General features: G+C 42.5%; 2 protein-coding genes across 2 annotated transcripts in view; one reads left to right on the top strand and one right to left on the bottom strand.

Annotated features, from left to right (window-relative positions):
• Nucleotides 1-37: 37 nt before the first annotated feature.
• LOC103381811 (neurabin-2-like) overlaps nucleotides 38-14,147 on the bottom strand; it is a 15,225-nt gene continuing 1,115 nt past the window's right edge. The window contains exons 3-12 of the mRNA XM_025058032.1: nucleotides 13,195-14,094; nucleotides 6,041-6,173; nucleotides 5,561-5,681; nucleotides 5,248-5,352; nucleotides 3,191-3,323; nucleotides 2,348-2,500; nucleotides 2,190-2,243; nucleotides 1,854-2,083; nucleotides 1,670-1,775; nucleotides 38-1,541 (exon numbers count right to left, since the gene is read on the bottom strand). Of these exons, the coding sequence (XP_024913800.1) occupies nucleotides 1,488-1,541; nucleotides 1,670-1,775; nucleotides 1,854-2,083; nucleotides 2,190-2,243; nucleotides 2,348-2,500; nucleotides 3,191-3,323; nucleotides 5,248-5,352; nucleotides 5,561-5,681; nucleotides 6,041-6,173; nucleotides 13,195-14,094 (1,989 nt within the window). The 3' untranslated portion in view covers nucleotides 38-1,487. The remainder of the gene's footprint in view (nucleotides 1,542-1,669; nucleotides 1,776-1,853; nucleotides 2,084-2,189; nucleotides 2,244-2,347; nucleotides 2,501-3,190; nucleotides 3,324-5,247; nucleotides 5,353-5,560; nucleotides 5,682-6,040; nucleotides 6,174-13,194; nucleotides 14,095-14,147) is intronic.
• The window catches only part of sgca (sarcoglycan, alpha), a 16,035-nt gene continuing 7,962 nt past the window's right edge, over nucleotides 6,075-14,147 (top strand). The window contains exons 1-2 of the mRNA XM_008314362.3: nucleotides 6,075-6,198; nucleotides 9,660-9,719. The gene's annotated coding sequence lies outside the window, so the exon portion shown is untranslated. The remainder of the gene's footprint in view (nucleotides 6,199-9,659; nucleotides 9,720-14,147) is intronic.

Consider the following 14,147-nt stretch of genomic DNA (forward strand, 5'->3'; position numbering starts at 1 on the left):
CCTACCTCATTATAAAATACCACAACACAATGACCAGTACTGTTGACCATTTATTCCACAAAACATACAATGCAAAGCATGTGCACTGTACAAGCCTTAATATGAAAATACTCATAACCATGCCTTGTTTTCAATTTACTCATTTTCAGATCTACTTTTTTTTGTTTTATATGACGGTATAATAACTAGTGATCATCGCTTCATCCTGTACCATTTTTTTTCTTTCAGTGTTGTCATTAAGTCCCATGTTTCCCTCCCTCCTGTAGACTACGTTATAAATATTACGTAAAATATTTGTCTCACCTGAACTATACAAACATATTGGTTATGACAGCTGACACAAGTAGACTCAATTTCACTTTAAACTGTGCGTTATGTTGAAACAAGTAGAAACCCGGCAGTGTTTTCCTTTCTTTTCTCCTTTTATCCCATGTTCTTCTTCATGTGTGCTACACACGGTGGTGTTAAGTGCAGCTGCTGGTTCTTTAAATCTGTGACTTCACTGCTGGTAGCTGCTTCATTGTCCCAAGTCTTATGGTGTTTCCAGAAGTATTCAGTAGTAGTCCTAACTAGTAATGTTACACACAAAGTCCTTTTACGACATCCATTTTTGATGGGTAAGGAGAGAGAGGTCCATGGTTATTTGTGGCACAAGTTGCAGAGTTGTCTCTGTGCTCCTCCCAGAAACACCTGCTTCAGGTCCATACTGTGGGACTGTTGACAAGACTAGAAGTGGCAAAGTCAAAGTCCTGGACTGTCCAACTTGAGACAGGGTTAAAAATGTAGGATTTGTTGCTCATGTGCTGAGTCCTGATGTGTAGAAAACACACAAACACTTCAGAAAGGTAGGCAGCAGTTGGTTTTCAGGGGGAAAGTGACAACACCCTAAATGACAGTTGTGTTTCTGTTCGTCCAACTTCTCATCGACGCATGTTCCCTCCTTTCTACGCGACGACTTCTTCAGTGCAATCTTCGATCCCATTTACAACCATAAAATATACAACCAACGCCAAACTCGCTTCTTCCTTTTATATTAAGTGTTATACACAGAATCAAATTTTTTACAAACCAGTTTGATTGTTAAACCACACAGCGTCACGTCTGTACAAATTCATAAAGGAAGAGATTCACAAAACTGGACAAAAGAGGTGGGAAAAACAGGTTCTGTTTTTGGCAATTAAAAAGTAACGACTCAGTTTGTAACAAAACCATAAAGTAAGGTTGAAGGGATTAAATACTGGATTTTAAAAGAAAGGAATAGTACATCACAAGTTGGTGGCGTGAATGTCAAACAGAAAAACAAATCATCAGAAGGAGTAAAATGGCAGAATTACAAAGTTTGTTCCCAAACTTTGTAATTCTACAGAGACCACGTTCAGGTTGAAGAAGAGAATTACCCTGCAGTTTACCGCAAGTACTACAACACTATTGTCTACACCATCGCCTTAGGTTGTCTGTCCTGAAACAGGTGATGGAGACAAAGGTTTTTACAAAGGATCTGACTTCAGCTCCTCCACTTTAGCCTCCTCTGTGTCAGTCACCTGCAAAAGATTAAAAAGGGGTTTTCAATGTTTTTTTTGCCTAAAAAATGTTCCGTTCCTTTCTGTGATTAACACATCCTACAGACGTTATTTATTCATCAACATAACATGAGTTTAGCCCTGATCACCTCTTGCACCTGCTCTTCAATCTGTCCAGCCTCTTCTTCTCCAACAGATGCCTCCGCTGCTTCTTGTGCACAACGCTGTGTCTCCTTCTTCAGGTACTCGATCTCCCTAATGGATACAACAGGTGATGGTGTCAGATGAATCCTTTGACTCTTTACACTCACTGGGGTAATTACTTTGCCTTACTTCTGCTGATACTCCTTGATCAGACGTTTGGCTTTGCTGTACTTGCGCTCCAGTGCCTGGTACTGGGACTGTGTCTCCTTCAGGTGCTCGTCCACAGCCTGGCACAGGCTCTGAGCCTCCATCCAGTAGCCCTCCAACTTATCCATACGTTCTTTGTTTTCCTGCAGGGTCTGTTCCAGTTGAGCTTTATCCATACGCCAGCGCTGTTTCTCCTGCTCTGCATGGTGCAGCTGGAAGATGGTAAGAATAAATAAATAAATATATAATTCTGAGCTTTTTATTTGAAGTCAGATTTTTTTTTTAAATCATTTTCCTAGAACAAGTTTTAAAGCGTACCTTTCTTTTAAGCTGCTGGATCTCAGCCTGGGTGACAGCGTGCTTTATTTGGAGCTGTACAGCAGAGAGATGACAGTTTAAATACATGTGTAAGTACATCAGGGGAGACACACTGTGATTACTCAGAAAATGTTCCAGTTACTCAGAAAACGTCTCACCTCTTTGTACTTATGGGCCAGTTTCTCTGGGTCTGTCTCCAGTGGCGACATGTCCTCGTTTTCTGCCAAGTCAAACACCTCAATGGCACTGGGATACGACGGACTGACCTCCTCATCCTCGTCCTCTTCTTCATCTGTGCCATATTCTGCACCCTGTGGTATACAAGGTAACACACGCACACAGACATTTATTGTTTTCACAATTAAGTATATGGTAGGATTGAGCAACCAGGTGCTCACTTCGGGTGACACACTGATACAAGCTTCTGCCTCCCTTCTGTACTCAGTGAATACATGCATACTGCAATGTCACAAAAATAAATATCTAACTGTTTATAACTGTAACATTTGGGATTGTTCAAATTTCAGTTTTTGCCAGAGCCATACATAAACCGATTTTCTTCTGCAGCAGAAAGGCTAAATGTAGCGGTTGTTCCTAACTCATGCAGTTGCGATAATTCCACACTAGAGGGTGCCAAACACAAAAAGGAAATAAGGTGTTCCTTATGCTCCAAAACACGTTAATGGAGGCACTTCCAGTCTTTCATTCTCAATCTTTTACAGTGAAATGTATGAAACGTCAGGTCAAGTCATTTATTTTACCTAAAGTCCAAACTCGTGAATCACATTTCACAGTTTTGACATTTAACCACGTGGGCAAGAGAGGGGTATATTTATAGTATTACACTCTATTAAACTGAAATGATATTTAAATGACAAACTACAGTATAATGTGTTATAGACACCACTGTTATAGAACTGAGAATAAATCACACATCACCATTCATTTAACAGTAACAACACGTTTTTACATCAGGCCCTGCTGTCAGTGTTAGCACTGACCTCTTGTTCGTCCATATACTGGTTGTAGCGCTGCTCCATCATCTCCCTCTGCCAGCGCTCCTGCTCCAGGGTCTGCTGGATAAGCTGGGCCACTTCACTCTGTTCACCTGGCTTTTCTCGGCCAATCACAAACCTGGATTATTACAAATGGCAGTCAGACATGTTCCATTGCAAGGACTAGAGACAGTAGCAAGGGCTTGGCTGCAAAAACTATGAAGACTAGATAATTTACTAATAATTAATAATTTAAATAATAAAAAGAAATACTGCAGTAATGAAGTGCTAATTAAAAATGTAAATAGTTCAATAACTTTTTGCATATTAAAAAAGGCATGCAGGCATACTTGTCCCACAATACTAGGAACCTGGTTAATGTCTTATGTAAAGGGAGAGAATTGTGCTTATCATTTACTTCTGCAGTGGTTTACCAGGAGCAAAGGTGTATTTTGATGTTGGACCTTTTGAGTTTCATGAACATTTTTTTGTTGTTTACACAGACTGCCTTCTTTCCAATGGTCACACAGGACATAACATACAAATTTAAATGTTTTATTTTATGGACAAAAACTCTAGACTGAGGCCATGGTTAACTTCACCAATACATGAATCCTTATGCTTCTGTGCCAATACATTTTTTGGAGTGTGTCAATAGTTTTACTAATAGTTAATTAGTCTAACTGGTCTAATATTACAACATTAACACTGATATTACTAATGCAGCCAAAGGATCTTAAACAGTCCTTCACTGTTATTGTTTAATAGTGTACGTGCACTTTAAATAATTTATCACCACAGCTTCTCCCTCCCGTCCACTCAGGCTTATACTGTAAGCCCTGTTGGGACGTGCACCCAGGGAGTGTGTTTTGTATTCAGTTCCTGCAGTGCTACAGTTTCATGTATCCATGCAGTAAGAAATGTGCCTGTTCTTAAACCTAAAGAGCAAATGGCTTCCTGTTTAGGGGTAAACAATGACACTCACTCTGTGTGAGATTCAAATCAAACCATCAGCTCCACGTAGCTCACGGTGCAGCTAGTTATAGTGCATGCATGCTTTCTGATTAAGGCTCACAAATCTTTATCCAATTATAGAGGATAAAGAGTGGCAGTAGTGAATGCTGTTAAATTCAGCCGCTGCAGCCTTTCAATTTCTGCTTGACTACTACGATGCATAATTAAATGTTCACAAAAACACTCCCTGCTTCTTTCTATTTGTCTTCCTAATGTCTTTTATGAATTGACCAGAGCCCAGGGGTACTTATGTCCAGCACTGCAGCAGCTCCATAATGCATGAGTAATCAATGAAGGCCTCTGATCGTCACAGGCCTCACTACACTGATAATTACCTCAACAGCACTTAAACCTAAATTATGAAAGAGCTGTCCAGGACAAAAGGAACACAAACGGCAGCAGTCCACCAAAACAACAAGGCTACAAATAGCCCTGTGGCATTTTAATGCAATGCCAACCATGGATATGAGCGTCACCACGTTTTTCTAGGGCAGTAGTGTATCTTAGGACTTTCTGCTGAATGTCTCTAAAAGGGGTATTTCACTAAAGGGTATAATCACAGTCCTTTGAGACGTGAGATATAAATCTACGGTGGTTAGCTGAATGGGCAGGATGTGGTAGCAGCCAGCACAGATGACTGCATAAGGGTGCATAGAATACCAAGAGGAAACATCTATTCTGATAAGATGGTCACCGTCATTATGTAGGTCACAACAGAGTGGCAAAACTACAGTGGTCGTCTGAATTTCTGTCTGCATTTGATCAGATATCAACAATGTTCTCCAGTCGTCTATTCTGTTTGTCACAATAAAACATAAACCTCCATTCCCCTGATGCCCTTACAGTTAGTTAGTTACTATAGATCTGTTCCGGTCTCATTTCAAAATTAATTTAAATTTAAAATAGCGATATCCCAATTTTCCACACATTCCCATTTCCATTCCCATTCCCAACACATTTGTTGTAGAAATGTTACTGTGCACGGCACACTAGTGTTCCACAGCCCAGTGGTTGGGAATCACTTTTTTCATGTGTTGTTAGAACCTTACTTGACAGTTCCTGAGGTGTTCCTGAGTACGGAGGCGGCAAAGCTCTGAGTGACCCCCACCAAACTGGTCCCGTCCACCTCCACGATCAGATCGTTGACCTGGATCCTGAGGCAGACATTCAGTGTTAACAGTAACTGTTTTCACTGTAGAGTACACACAACAAGGACTAGGACTCCACCACTGAGTAGGAAATAAAGAGTTATTTAAGATAGTGAAAAACACATATCTGTAACTTGATAAATATCTTAAATTAACATACATATAATACCAAGATCTTTTCAACGTGCTTGACTTGATGATCATCATCACTGACCTGCCGTCTCTGTGAGCAGCTCCTCCTTCTGTGACTGTTTTCACAAAGATACCCAGCTTCTCCAGGCCCATGTCGGCCCCAGCACCCATTCCAATAATACTGATGCCCAGGCCGTCACTATCTGCAGACACGGCAAGGGTACAATACTGTGAACTGCATTTTTATCTATGTTACTTTGTGTGACTGTCAAGTGTGGCTGTGGACACACACTAATGACAGACAGATTTCTGCCTCACTGCCTACACCTGGGTTAAAATTAGGAAGAGAAAGAGCAAAACTTGGTCTGTTCCCTTTTCTCACAGAGAAGGAATACATTTATCCTAAGGTCCTGGGAAATGTACACAGTCACACTCTGACAATTTTCAAAAATGTAACTCATACTGTATAGTGCAAAAAATCTTGGCTGTTGGCACAACCACTGGGGGCACTGTTTGGCCGGCTACAGTATTTTTTTAAATGTTTTTTTCTTTATTTTATTACCTTTCTCCAGCTCCGCTGGGAAGAGGTCCAGCCTCTCCACCCTCTTCTCCAGCTCGTACTCAGCAGATGCAGCCATTGGATCCACATCTTCATTGCGTCGGTCATAGTCCTCATTGCAGTATGTGGCGAACACCTGCAGGAGGAAGCAGAAACACCAGGTGAGGCCACTAAGACTCACTTAAACAGAGTTTTGCATCAGAGATTTCTTTTAGTTCTGCAAAAAAATGTTCTTCAGCTCCTGTAAGACATGTGTGAGATGCTTGTGTTCTAGTGCTCTAGACTTGTTTGGGGAGAGTTAAGGTTAGCAGGTAAAAACAGAGACCATGTGACTTCCTGTGCAGCTTGTTGAAAAGAGTTTATGAAGAATCACTCATTAAGAAGGGAAGGAAAAAACAAACCTTTATTCACCAAAATATTCTACAGGTGAGAGGACTCCATGTGTAAAGGGGTTAATAATCCCAGACAGATGGATGCTGATTTTTGCCCCTCTGGGCCTTGGAGCAGAATATTGTTCTGCTACAAACACAACAGGCAAAGAATAAAAAAAACAAAACATTTTTACCACTGCACTTTCTACCAAGACTTTAAAGGCCTCTGTTTCCAGGGCCTGGATTCCAGCATTCACACTGCCCCTAGCAGCATGACAGTTTACACAGCCACCTCCAGCATGCTAATGCAGGCAACTCTGCAGCTGCTGTTCAAGGGCTAGACACACACACACACACACACACACACGTACCGACAGAAAAGAAGAGAGAGGGGAAGCTAAATGTCTAAAAGCTTTGCTTCTTCCAAGGTGATTATGCATGCACAGTGCACTCTGCTTGGCCCACTAGCTAAACCAATTCAGTAGCCAGACTCTCTCTTTCACTCATCGTTTTATGTATTTTATTACATTTGAAAGCTTTTGTCCTCACATATCATTTATTTTTGCACATTTTGTTTTTGTTTTCTTCATTCTGTGCATCCTTTTCATGCAGTTTGGTTTGTCCATCTGTGCTGCTAAGCAGCATCTCGAAAGCTTTGAAAACTGTCCCTGAAAGGCTGCAACTGAGGCTTAGATACAGTCACCAAATCAGACTAGCTTAATTCAAATTTAAATATACTGTAGTTGATTTTTGTGTCACAACATCCGAGTGATATTTGTCCATAAACCTGGGGTATTCCATTATGGGAGAAACTCCACTGCTTCACTTATTTAAGCTTTGTCTGGCAGCCATGTCTGCAGTGATGGGCCCGTCAGCTTTGACAGTGCTTTTATGTAACCGGCTTTTCTATTCAGGGTCCAATTCAACAGGCACATACTTATATGCACCAATGAGCAGCGAATAAAAGCTTAAAAAATGTTTTATGGAATTACACCATGAGCTGAACCACACTCTGAACACTGGTCCAGACTCTCTCAAACTCCACTGCATTCATCTATGCAGACAAATATGAAAGTTATTATTATTATATACATGTGCTGTACATATATTATATACAGTTCTCATGTTTGTGCCATATACAGCAGCTACCACAACTCTGTGTTTTCTAGCATAAGTAGTAGACGTCGCAGGCCATTCACAACCACTAACTGACCCACATGAGCTTTGATTTGTAATTGAACTGTACAGACGCTTAGTTAGCATCTACATTAACTATTAATTTGACAACAAATTATTAATCAGTGGCCCAAAACTGTTGGATTTTGTTTTCTATTTACACATCTGTGTCATTTATGTCACACTGAAACCAGAGGATACTGAGGATCAAGTCGTTTGGCTTTAAAAAAAGAAATCATAGCTGTGAATTTAGCCTGTCAGGTTCATTCGACCGTTGATCCACAGCTGCATTTTATTTTTATTTTAACAATTTTGAAAAAGTAAATGACAAATTTCAGTTATGATGTAAGTTATATTCAAGTGACTGTTTCTGATATACTGCAGTAGGTCAATAATATGGGAGCAGAGTTTTTTTTTTTTCTTTAGGCGACCTTTATATGTAGTGGGATTAACATAATGTGGATTATAGGCACACAAAATACACAGTATGCACCCTGGACTGGCACGCCAAGTCTGCTGTGACATCTCCAATGACATGGGCTCACTCCCTGCTCCAGAACTGAAAGAAGTGAAATTAAAAACAAATGGTGATTAACAGGGGCTGCTGCTAATGGTTACATGAGAATGTCAGCTAATATTTAGCATGAGACACAGAAGTTACAGTCTCGCCTCACTGACACAGAATCATATAGAAATAGCATGAAGCGAAATTTCACTTCAACATTGCAGGGCTGAAAAATTGAGCCTTGGAGTGGTGAGGTATATGGCTGTCTTTGGATGACAAGCATTGGGATTATGGGCAGGGTGGAGGGGAGGGAAGGAGAGAGGGGGAGGGGGTCTGGGCTGGGAGAGGAGGGGAGGGGAGGGGACACTGTTCCAGTTGTGGCAGATAGTAGGTCAGAGGAGCCAACAGATGGCCAGGAAACTCCCTTCCTCCCTTCTTCTGTCGGCAGTTGCCTGAAATGTCCTACTAAAGAAATCTATAGCCGCTCATCAGCTAACAGATTGTGATCGAGTCCCTGCAGAGTGCCCATTTGGGAATGTGAAGTGAATTATAAGCAGCCAATATGTGACAAATTAACACTCTACAACAGAGTTGCTGCTGTGGGAGGCCACAGCAATTCTGGAGACTGTAGCTCCACCATGGTCTAGGCCTATCACAGGGGTCCACTGGTTCCACTGTGATGTAACACCATGGTGTTACATCCCCTTCCAACCCCCACCGTCCCCATGTCAACACCTCCCACCCCCTTACACAAAACCATGTCCAAGAGTCCACCAAATGCTCCCTCTCTTTTCTATTCGTTCTCCAAAAACACGTGAAGACGGTGACATTAGTTTGAGTTTAATATCACTTCAACCCTTCACTATATTCACCCCATAGGCCTAGTACACTCATAGTACACTTCAAGTTTTACACATAACTGCTGAGGGTGTTGACTGCATCTACAATATGATATCGGTGTAGAGTCAGGTAGAGTCACGTAACACCATAACAGCTATATATTCTACATGTAACCTGCCTTTCTTTAAGGTCAGAATGCCTAAGAAATGCCTAATGAGGCTTCCTTCTTCCCGTTAGCAGTCTAATTGATACACCATTAAGTGCCCTACATACCACAGGTCAAATATACCCAGAAGGGGCAGCTAATTGCTTTTAAATCCTCCTAAATTTGGGAGTTAATCCAGATCCCACATGAGGACCAGACAGTCAGACAATAAGAATGTGGATAACTGTTGTTCTGTTCTGTTCTGTTCTTTCCCTGCCATCAAAGGTCATAATAACAGTTGCTTGATTATTGGTTATTGTTGATTATTAGGAGCCATGGTTTATGTAGCTTGGTGCTAACCCTGGGGAGGGTTATTTAAAATCATGTCACTTTTGAAAAACTAAAAAGTATTTATAGGTATGTTATAGTTCTTAAAAATGACATGACAGTTCTGTTCAACCCATTTCTACAGTCATAGTGGGAGTGTATTTTGGTGATGGTTCTGCTTAAAAGCGAAACAGAGTTTTAAATAAATACAATTTTTAAAAAAGGTATCTGAAACTCTCACTTATCTCTGTCCCCTAGATACACAAGTGCAACGACAGACTGTAACTGCATCATCTGTTCCTGACGAGACAATGGCAGGTAGGAGATGATAAACTAGCACCCGCACATTACATAACATGACTTTCTGCACCAACCTGAGCGAGTGGAAGCGTCACAGTAACAGCTCGCAACCCACCGCCCCTGCAGCGGTTGAGAACTGGGGCAGGGTGACCTTGCTGGTACTCTGTCTGCCCTCCCACCCCTGCAGGCTGTGAGCAACACACAGTACGAATTGCAGCTAGGTCTAAGTAATAGGCAGTTTGAGGATACATTGACATATGGAGATGTATTAGCTTTCCTGGGGCAATCGCTCACTGAGCTGACCGAGCTGAGCGCAGAACACAACCTATCAGAGGCCACAATTTCACTCTTCTCTGCCCTTTGTAATAGCAGCCTTTTAAAATGAACTTTCTAATACATTAGTCAGATTTCACCGACTGTTGTTACAGTATTTGTGCTAACAGCAGGTTGAAGCTCTGCTGCTAACGCAGCAGAAACCCACAAGAGTTGCTTGTTATTGTGGTGTTGATTGGTTGAAACATGAATACACTGGACTTTTATTTGGTGTTGGGCAGGGCTGTGCAATTGTTGAATTTTGATTTTTTTAATTGACCATAGTTTGCAAAATACAATACATGTATAGGATTATTCTAATATTCTACAAATATATTTTTGTCTAAATAACTTTGTTTAACATTTTATGTTTCTATTTATTTTATTCATATTGTACATTTCATTTTTTTTCTTACTGATTAACATTCATTGCATTTTATTATTTGAATACAGTATTTAGCATTTTTTGCCATATTTTTATAGTAAAGTTATGTCACATTTGTTGCAATAAGTGCTTTTCCAGAGTCAACAAGTATTTGTTGATTTAAATATTGACCAAAATAATCCTGATGATGATTTATTATTATTATTATTATTATTATTATTGTGACATCCCATTTTGAGGGAACTACTTGAGATTATTTTATTCGAAACGATAAAATCTTTAACAACATCACATTGGAACAATGAATAACTTAAAGCACGCCAAGGGAATGACAACGTGAACCGTGCTACAATGAAAACCAAAGCAAACGTGCTTAGAAGCTAAGACATGAGAGGGCAGCTTCCTGTTCGTCGAGGAGTCAGCCCCAAAAAGCGAGGCAGCCCGCGACGACAACAATGCTGCTATTTTTACTAACAGTATGAGGCTTGTGGTTACAAAGAGCGAAAAGGAGACAAGAAGGAGTGTGTGAGAGAGTGCGTACATTCAAATATGTGTGTGTCAGACGCAAACAAAGGCCTTAGTATGAACTGTACCCGCAGCAGAGCGGCTATTTTTTGCAAGTTAGAGAGGACAGAGCTGCGGACTGACAGAGAGCAGCACTCGGTGTGTGAAACAGGGACAAAGGAAAGGCATGTGCTCAGACGTGGAAACCACCAGCACCACAACAAGACTTCGCTGTGGCCAAAAGCTGTGTAGTTCACAGAGGAGGGAAATATGCAGCACACAAAATGGGCACTTCCTGTTTGGATGGAAGACCGACTGAGACTGTAGGGGTGGCAGTTGTGTCACACGACATCAAACTAAAGCATTCGAAATAACCCCACCACCCAAACATACACACACACACACACACACACTCCCTCTCTCCCCTTGACCCCTGCTGTGTCACGCTCCATAACAAAGATACAGTGTGAAAGGATCCAGTAGGAGGCTGTTCTATGGTGATGGCTTCAGGATCTCACACACACACTGCTTTTCATTCAAGCCAATTAATTTTGACTCGTGACATACTTCACACACATGCATAAATATACATTTCAGATCACACTGAAACCACAAAACTGATTTTTTTGTGTGTGTTTATTCTCCTAACTTTATGAACCAATTCAGTTTAACCATGATTTTGTGATTCCTGAGAATTTAGTTAAGAGCTTAGGGGGAAAAAAATTAAATGTTTATATGTCTGACATCCTCAACTATATACTGTATAATAACTATATCATTTTAATATTCTGCTGAATGAGCACATACTGTAGCTTTGGTATAGTATGTTCTCTAAAAAAAAACCCTAAAAGGACTCAGCACAGTGAACAAACGAGACAAACACAACTGTTGGTGCAGCACAAACACAATGTGGCACTTTACAGTGACAACATCTGCCTGCCTTTCTGATGACCAGTCACACAGGGAGACTGAAATATTCTGGCTCATACCTCCATCCTGACGCTGCCTCCCTCATCTCCTCTGTCTGACCTGTGCTCGTGTGCTTCTCATAAATCTGCTTTTGCACTTGTTTTTATTGTGTGGGACCAGCTACATCCACAGTGATGTATTCCCAGCAGAATGAACAATTTTGACTTAACAATAACGACACTCACTTTCCTCATCCTGTTCCAGTTCCATTCTCCACTTAAGGTTATACACGTGTCCTGTACAGAACACACGTGCGTTCATCTAGCCTTGGGTCTGGAAGTGGGAGGTCTACTGATAAACCTGGGGCGTCACGTCCCGACCAGGAACACACGGCCATGCACTGACTCACTTCACCCTCTTTGAAAGCCTTGACTGGTTGAAGCACTGTTGGCCAAAGTGCAGCCACAGGAAAAGAGCAGGAGCACCTTTCAGCCTGACTGGTCTTGATGTGGGACAGAAGCTCTTTGTCACAAAGATAGTTTTCTGCGTGTGGAAATGTGTTAGTGATGTTCACTTCCAGAGCCCACTGTGTCTGTCTCAGAGCTCAAAGCAGAGCAGGGCAGCAAGAGATGCCCCTCTCCAGATCATTCCACCACCCACGGACTCGTCTACATCAACTCTTCCCCTCCTTGCCTCGTCCTAGTCTTCCCTTCTCTCTAATCTCACTGTCCAAGAGGAGATCTCAAGCTTTTCTCACTTCCCTGTGTTGCTCACACAGAAGAACACTGCATTAGACATTCAGCTCTGAGTAAGACCTTCCATTGGCCGCAGCAGAGTATCCACTTCTCTAAAAACAGCCCTAATTATCCATGCCTTTATAGTCCTCTCCCTCTCTCTCCCCCGGGCAATTATTTACAGAAGCAGTTCCTGCTACATTTCTGACAATCATCTCTACCGCACTTCTCTGAGGGCCAATGTCAGCTGCACAGTAGGAATGTAGGACCAGCTGTGAGCAGCTGGCTACTGTGTGAGGGGCGGGGGATGTGGGGGGGACGACATCTTGAAAGAGAACAGAACAAAAAACGTCAGCATTATATTGACACCAGCAAAAGCTGAGGAAGCTCATTAGACCAGGCGATGGCATCAGTGTCTGCAACTGTATCATGGAAGATAAGCAGTGAGGTCAAAGTAAACAGGCCTTTTAACGCTATATAAAAACAATGCATCTCACACAGTTTAAAAACTCCCTATGACCAGGGATCAATGTCTGAGCCTTTTGTTAAACAAAGGCGACACAGACTCGACCCATTTCTACTGTTTCTCTTTATGTCATAATAAAATGCTCTTGCTCTATGACAGCTTTATATCTTTATATATTCTTACCTTGATTGGTTCTGTGCTGAAGCGGATCTTCCTGGATGTGGGTGGGCTCTCCTCTTCAGGTAGCCCCACGATCTCCACACAGCTGGACTCAGGCTCGTAGTGGTCATCTTCTTCTTCTTCCTCATCCACCTGACTCCCATCATCCCCCACTGCGCTGTAATGACTGATATCCACAGAGTCGCCGCCCAGCCGCTCGTCTTTCACAGTCCTATCATCCAGATCCCTAGCAACACTGGTGGTCTCTCCATCCTGTCCGAGAACACGGTCTCTCTGCTGACAGCTGCCGGCAGCCTCTCCGTTCTCCACAGAGGTGTGGATGTCACCTTGCAGTGTTGAGCTGGTTCGTTCCTTGGCTTCAGTGTGTTTGTCAGGTCTGCCCTCACCTCGAGCCTCTGCATCTGCCTCCAAACGTGTCTTTTCTGACACATCTCCTGGCTGACCTACAACACTGGGATGTTCCGTGGTTGGACCACTTTGTCCTCCGTTAATGCGCTCCGATGGAGGAGTGACCCTACCTTTAGGCCCCTTTGGCAGTCCCTCTGGATCATTCTGACATCTTGACTCTAACTCCTGGCTGCCTGCTGCAAAGGCACTAACTCTCTTTGTAATGATTTTGGAGTTCAACACACCCACCTTGGCGCTGACCCCTCTGGAGGGGAGTGGCGGGGTATTGGAAAGGCGATGGAGGTTGTTCCTAAGCTCAGCTGCCCTTTCAAACGCAGCACTGAGTTGACTGACTGTGGGGGACACAGCCTCACTGGTGTCCAGACTGTCCAGGGACTCCGTGCTCCCATTGAAGCGGGACACCGAGTCCAACCTGCCTTCTGGAAAGCCTGAGGCCCTGTCTGTCTTCAGCAGAACCCTGGTGGTGACTAGCCTCTCCTGCTGCTGCTGCTGTTGCTGCTGTTGCTGCTGTTGTTGCTGCTGGTCACGCCGCCGCGCGCGGTGCTGGT

The sequence above is a fragment of the Cynoglossus semilaevis genome, chromosome 8 (assembly GCF_000523025.1).
Source record: "Cynoglossus semilaevis isolate Cse_v1.0 chromosome 8, Cse_v1.0, whole genome shotgun sequence".
NCBI classification, from domain to species: Eukaryota; Metazoa; Chordata; class Actinopteri; order Pleuronectiformes; family Cynoglossidae; genus Cynoglossus; species Cynoglossus semilaevis.